This window comes from Sus scrofa, chromosome 1 (genome assembly GCF_054392235.1).
Source record: "Sus scrofa isolate SSC_HxYL_T2T_F1_AM1 chromosome 1, Sscrofa_HxYL_maternal_Yorkshire_Landrace_v2.0, whole genome shotgun sequence".
Classification (NCBI taxonomy): Eukaryota; Metazoa; Chordata; class Mammalia; order Artiodactyla; family Suidae; genus Sus; species Sus scrofa.
This window is the reverse complement of record NC_139383.1, coordinates 53,012,830-53,019,321: the sequence shown is the minus strand read 5'-3', so window position 1 is coordinate 53,019,321 and position 6,492 is coordinate 53,012,830. Positions and strand designations below refer to the sequence as shown.

At 53.0% G+C, this 6,492-nt stretch overlaps 1 protein-coding gene across 1 annotated transcript; it reads right to left on the bottom strand.

Annotated features, from left to right (window-relative positions):
* Window positions 1–3,654: 3,654 nt before the first annotated feature.
* On the bottom strand, window positions 3,655–6,170 carry KHDC3L (KH domain containing 3 like, subcortical maternal complex member). The gene is made up of 3 exons (XM_084959169.1): window positions 5,872–6,170; window positions 5,511–5,714; window positions 3,655–5,281 (listed from the first exon to the last, which is right to left on the bottom strand). Exons 1-3 carry the CDS (start codon window positions 6,038–6,040, stop codon window positions 3,870–3,872), a joined length of 1,785 nt encoding a protein of 594 aa, XP_084815295.1. The 5' UTR covers window positions 6,041–6,170; the 3' UTR covers window positions 3,655–3,869.
* Window positions 6,171–6,492: the final 322 nt, after the last annotated feature.

The following is a 6,492-nucleotide window of genomic DNA, read 5'->3' as shown; positions in this document are numbered from 1 at the left end:
AGGTAGACATAATAGAGATGGTCTGTCACATATACTCCATGGCTATATTTTTAAGATTTTCTTTCTTTTTTTTTTTTTTTTTTCTTTTTGCCTTTTCTAGGGCCTCCTATATCTTAAGATTTTCCAGGAGTTCCCCTCGTGGCGCAGTGGTTAACGAATCCGACTAGGAACCATGAGGTTGCGGGTTCGGTCCCTGCCCCTTGCTCAGTGGGTTAACGATCTGGCGTTGCCATGAGCTGTGGTGTAGGTTGCAGACGCGGCTCAGATCCCGCGTTGCTGTGGCTCTGGCGTAGGCCGGTGGCTACAGCTCCGATTCAACCCCTAGCCTGGGAACCTCCATATACCGCCGGAGTGGCACAAGAAATAGCAACAACAACAACACCAACAAAAAAGACAAAAGACAAAAAAAAAGATTTTCCAGAGAACCCATAAACAGCTGAAATTGTATTCTTTGATACATTTAGTGAGCCCACTCAAAGACTGTCCACACTAAATTATTTGCTGCCAATCCATTTACCCTGCCCCCAAAATGTGCAGGTGAGAGTCACTGTTCTCAAACTGTCTGCAGTTTTCTTACTTGCTTACAAATCCTGCTTTTTTTCTGATGTTTCCTCATGGTTAGATCTAGGTTACGTATTTTTTGGCAAAAATGCTAGGTAAATCATATTGTGTCTTAGTGAACCACATCAGGAGGCACATGGTTTATTCCCCCCTCCTTAGTGATATTTTAAAAGGCCTTATTTTGATTTAAAGTGTGGAGGTGAGAAATAATTTTTTTAATATTTTTGTCCATACTCAAGGCATGCAGAAATTCCCAGACCAAGGACTGAACCCTCACCCCGCAGCAATTCGAGCCACAGCAGTAACAATGCCAGATCCTTAACCCACCATGCCACCAGGGAACTTCTGGAGTTGAGAAATTCTGATGAGGGATTTAGTGCCAACCTGGCTTAACTAAAGTGGAGCAGCAGTAAGACCTCACATAGGCTATCACATGTGCTCTACAGATGAACTCCAAAACTTTTTCACAGTCTATTAATGATGAACCTTTTCCTCTGATGGCTCTAGTCAGCCTATGTTGTTGCAAATAACAGAATTTCATTCTTAGGGCCAATAAAATATTGTGTGTGTGTACCACATCTTTTAATTGGTAAAATATACTCTTGTGTATATGTAATATACATGCAGTTTAAAGAAGAAAATAAGCTCTACAGCATACCTCAATAGAATAAAATCAGTATTTGGGGACGACATCTGTATACATTTTTCCCTCAGCTAATTCTATATGCATTTTAATAAATTGCTTCATCTAGAAAATAAATGACCAAGACCGAAGATTGAACAATGAAAATAGGCTAGCCCCCTCAGCTATTAAAACATTCTGTAAAGCTACATAGTTAAAACAGTGGAATAGATAGAAAAAAAGAGAAAATGATACATACAGATTTAAAATAGATTGGTAATATTGAGTTTCGGTGAGTATAGCAAAAATAGATTTCACACCATGCAGTAGGAAGATAATTGGTATAGCTATTTTGTAGGGCAATATAAAAGTTTTTTAAAGGGACTCATTCTTTAACTCAGCAGTTCCACTTCTGGGAAGATCACTTATGGAGATATTCCAACATGAACTCAATGATGCAAGGAGAAAATCAGTGCAGCAGTTCATAATGAGTAATTTGGGAAGGGAACCAATCAACCAGCAGTAAGGGAAGGGCTAAATCAAACCGTACCCATCCTGAGGGAAATCAAGCTGCTAGAAGAAAAAAAAAAAATAGTCTATGCAATTATTTTAAAGTACAAGTCAAACTGTTGAAAGTGATTTTCTGTAGGACAGTAAGTTTGAGAGGGCAGGGGGAAGGTCTGGGGACTTTGATCTGGATGAAAACTGGTTCATGTCACTGGTTCATGTCCTGCATTGAGAGGAAGTTAGTAAGGTTTTTTTTAAATCAACACTTTATAGGCATAAAGAATCTTGCCTATGTGTCCTCACACGTAAATGCTTTTATTTAACGTTCAACCTCACTTTTTTTTTTTTTTTTTTTTTTTTTTTTTTGGTCTTTTCAGAGCTGTACCCATGGCATACAGAGGTTCCCAGGCTAGGGGTCAAATTGGATCTCCAGCTGCCGACCTACACCACAGCTACAGCAACACCAGATACTGGAATACTGGACCCTTAACCCGCTGAGCAAGGCCAGGAATAGAACCTGCAACCTCATGGTTCCTAGTCAGATTTGTTTCTGCTGCACCATGATGGGAACTCCCAACTTCATTTCCTTTCTTGGCTCCAACCTCCACACAAAAGATGTTTACAGTATCTTAATATTTTCTTTCATAAAATCATCAATATGTGTATATGTGTACATATAAGTGTACTTTTTTCTACGTTTCAGATAATCATTAAGAGTCCTAAATGTTCCATTGCCTTGCTACCTGCTGCTCGGTAATTTTTCTTGTAAAGTTCTGGTCATGTGGGCACTAGTTGGCGGGAGGCAGGGTGGCATCAAAATTGAGTTTTAATTCTACTATTGAGTTTTAATGTATCCTCAATGGAAACTTTGAGTCTGCATTGGTTTTGAGTCTTAAAAGTTTAAGGTTCACTCACCCTAGGATCTTCCTTGCTTTTAAAAATAGTTAATAGCCTCTTTGTAAGTTCTGCTTTGTTTATTTCACTTGTTATGAACTAAATGCTTATTTAAAATTGGGGTGATCGTTAGTGGTGACCAAATGGTCTATGATAGGCATACCATTCCCTGCTTTTTAAAATTTTCTTGAATTTTTAAAATGAAAATTTTCATAATGCTTAACTGGTTCATGCTAATTTTTTTAAATCCTAGCACCCAGCTGTTAACAGTTTACTTCTGGCTAGGGTAACATACCCCAGCAGCCAGGAACCAGAAGCCAAACTGAGATGCTAATTCTCTCTAGAATAGCACAGTACAACATGTGAATGTATCAAATTAACGTGTTTTAGGAGTTCTGTGAGGGCCTAGTGATTAAGAATTCAGTAATGTCATTGCTGTGGCTCATGTCCAATCCCTGGCTCAGGAACTTTTGCATACTGCAGGTGCAGCAAACCCCCACCCAAATTAATATATTGTACACCTTAAATTTACAGTGTTCTATGTCAAATATATTCCAATTTTTAGAAGTGATAAAGAGGCTGGCTACCAGTGCATCAGGTTATTAATTAGTAGGGAAGAGTCGCTAACACTGCTTGTGTCTCTGTGGCTTCAAACATCACTGAAGCACCAGTGTGCCAGGCAAGACTTGAAGAGGACAGTAGGGATGTCCTGGCTCTTTTTTCCCTTCCACCGCCATCAGTTGCCCGCAGCACCATGATAAGCCCAGCCCTGAGGCCCACGTTGAAATTCCATGTCACGTTGAAATTCCATGTCACTTTGAGTGGAAACATCGCAGGCTTGTTAAGGTTTCCCAGCGAGGACGGATAGGGCCTGAGAGGTCTCTCACCTTGCAGAGTCAGATAAGCGCAGTTCAGAAGCCCAAAGGAAGCACCTGCCAGTATGGGTGTTGGGGAAAGACTTGGGCCTGGCTGGAAATCCAAGAGCTCTCACCTGCCTCTGGGTAGAAGCCAGGCCAGAGCAGATTGTGGAATTTGCATCTCACTTCCCTTCCCCAACCAATAAGCCAACGTTAGGGAAATTCAATTCTTTATTAGAATTCTTTAAATTGGTGTTTACAAACATTTAACAGGGAGTGATGGGGAGAGGGGAAACCAAGAATAACCCGCACCATTCTTTTCTCAGCTTCTGCGGCAGAAGCGGGACCTAACAGAATAGGGTTCCAGGCAGAGGCTTCCTTCCACTTTGACTTCTCCTGGCTCTCTTGCTCCAGGGCTTGAAACGCCTTCAAAACCTGGTAACCAGGTCCTGGGTAGCTTCGGGGGAGCGCTGGGTCGCCGCCTCCCGGGCAGCGCCGGGGGACCGCTGGGTCGCCGCCTCCCGGGCAGCGCCGGGCGACCGCTGGGTCGCCGCCTCCCGGGCAGCGCCGGGGGACCGCTGGGTCGCCGCCTCCCGGGCAGCGCCGGGCGACCGCTGGGTCGCCGCCTCCCGGGCTTCGCCCGGCGACCGCTGGGTCGCCGCCTCCCGGGCAGCGCCGGGGGACCGCTGGGTCGCCGCCTCCCGGGCAGCGCCGGGGGACCGCTGGGTCGCCGCCTCCCGGGCAGCGCCGGGGGACCGCTGGGTCGCCGCCTCCCGGGCTGCTCCGGGGGACCGCTGGGTCGCCGCCTCCCGGGCTGCTCCCGGCGACCGCTGGGTCGCCGCCTCCCGGGCTGCTCCGGGGGACCGCTGGGTCGCCGCCTCCCGGGCAGCGCCGGGGGACCGCTGGGTCGCCGCCTCCCGGGCTGCTCCGGGCGACCGCTGGGTCGCCGCCTCCCGGGCTGCTCCGGGCGACCGCTGGGTCGCCGCCTCCCGGGCAGCGCCGGGGGACCGCTGGGTCGCCGCCTCCCGGGCAGCGCCGGGGGACCGCTGGGTCGCCGCCTCCCGGGCTGCTCCCGGCGACCGCTGGGTCGCCGCCTCCCGGGCAGCGCCGGGGGACCGCTGGGTCGCCGCCTCCCGGGCAGCGCCGGGCGACCGCTGGGTCGCCGCCTCCCGGGCTGCTCCGGGCGACCGCTGGGTCGCCGCCTCCCGGGCAGCGCCGGGGGACCGCTGGGTCGCCGCCTCCCGGGCAGCGCCGGGGGACCGCTGGGTCGCCGCCTCCCGGGCAGCGCCGGGGGACCGCTGGGTCGCCGCCTCCCGGGCTGCTCCCGGCGACCGCTGGGTCGCCGCCTCCCGGGCAGCGCCGGGCGACCGCTGGGTCGCCGCCTCCCGGGCAGCGCCGGGCGACCGCTGGGTCGCCGCCTCCCGGGCAGCGCCGGGGGACCGCTGGGTCGCCGCCTCCCGGACAGCGCCGGGGGACCGCTGGGTCGCCGCCTGCCAGACTTCGTCGGGGGACCACTGGGTCCTGGCATCCCGGGCAGCGCCGGGGGACCGCTGGGCCGCCGCCTCCCGGGCAGCACCGGGGGACCGCTGGGCCGCCGCCTCCCGGGCAGCGCCGGGGGACCGCTGGGCCGCCGCCTCCCGGGCAGCGCCGGGGGACCGCTGGGCCGCCGCCTCCCGGGCAGCGCCGGGGGACCGCTGGGTCGCCTCCTCCGGGGCTGCTCCAGGGGACCGCTGGGTCGCCGCCTCCCGGGCAGCACTGGGGGACCGTTGGGTCGCCGCCTCCCAGACTTCGTCGGGGGACCGCTGGGTCGCCGTTTCCAGGGCAGACGCCTTCTCGGAGCCTGGAAGAAGAGCAATGTGAGGAGACTGCACCTGTGTCTCACATACTCTCCGCAAAAGGGTCTGCAGGGGGAGGAGTCAGGGATTTGAGAGTAAGAATTTGATTTTCTAGATCTTCTGCAAGGAGGAAATCCTCTAACCCAGTCGAACTAAGAGAATGAGACCTATGCGCACGTACAGCCAAGAAACATCAGGATCTCTTCCGAGGAACCCACGGCCTGCTCATCATACCTTTCATTGTTTCCGGCTCGGTATTTTGCGCCCGGAGTTGGCGATGGTACTCGGCCAAGTTCATGATCATCTTGGATACATCCATCTGGTAATAAGGCCGTCCAAATATCAGGATCTCAGCCTCGCCATCCGGGTCCCACTGACTAATGTGAAGCAGTGTCTGTGACACACACTCGACGTGCGGGATGTGCTCTCCGCCCTGGCCTGCCCAGGAAGCAAAGAAGCCGTGAGGAACTGGACTTGGGAAAGGAGGCAGCGAAGGACACTGGATTGGAGCCAGGGCCACGGGAGTAACTTGCCCTTGGACATGGCCAGCCTGCAGGAAGTGGCAGCATCGGCCTCCCCTCTCGGGCCCACTCACCGAAGATCGCTTCCACGAGCCAGGCCTCCAGGTGAACTGCCTTCGGACTCTTCAGGTACTCTGAGTGAAACCAGTAGGGCGGTTTGGTGAGGTTCCCGAGCACCTCGAATAGCGTCCCTTCTCGCTGCTCCAGCTGAACGAGCGTCGGAAAGGTCTTGGGAGTGGCCATGCTACGGCGGGCCTCGCTGAGAGCTGTGGTTCCGTTGCCAACGCAGGGCCGTGGTTGAGACCCGCTGCTGCCAGTGCGCCGGGCCTTATTTCAGTGGCTTTGGCAAGCTCCTCCCCTCCCCGCGCTCTTCTCCTTGGGCTCCAGGCCTGGCCTCTTAAACCCCGGCAGCTGGGGCTCCTTCCCGAGACCCCGCAGGTGCTCTCTCTCTGGACGGTTGCGTCTGGATCCTATTGCTTCCCCGCGCGCAGGGAGAGAGGCAGAACTACGGGTTGAGGCTACCGCTGAGAAACTGCGGAATCGGAACTGTGGACTCAGGAAGGTAAGGCCACACCGGAGAGGTAGGGAAGATCCACATCAGAACGATATCTTTCAGAGAAGGGATTGATATTTGCAGAGTCCTGGGTGCATTTCAGGCAATTCTAATGGGACCAGTTTAGCATTCCTGAGCGGTT

Bases quoted from the DNA above. Each gene is read 5' to 3' on its own strand.
- KHDC3L (XM_084959169.1), bottom strand. From the start codon at position 6,040: ATGGCCACTCCCAAGACCTTTCCGACGCTCGTTCAGCTGGAGCAGCGA. The intron at 5,715-5,871 runs GTGAGTGGGCCC...CTTCCTGGGCAG, and splicing joins GCTCGTGGAAGCGATCTTCG to GCCAGGGCGGAGAGCACATC. The intron at 5,282-5,510 runs GTATGATGAGCA...CTCTTCTTCCAG, and splicing joins CGAGCCGGAAACAATGAAAG to GCTCCGAGAAGGCGTCTGCC.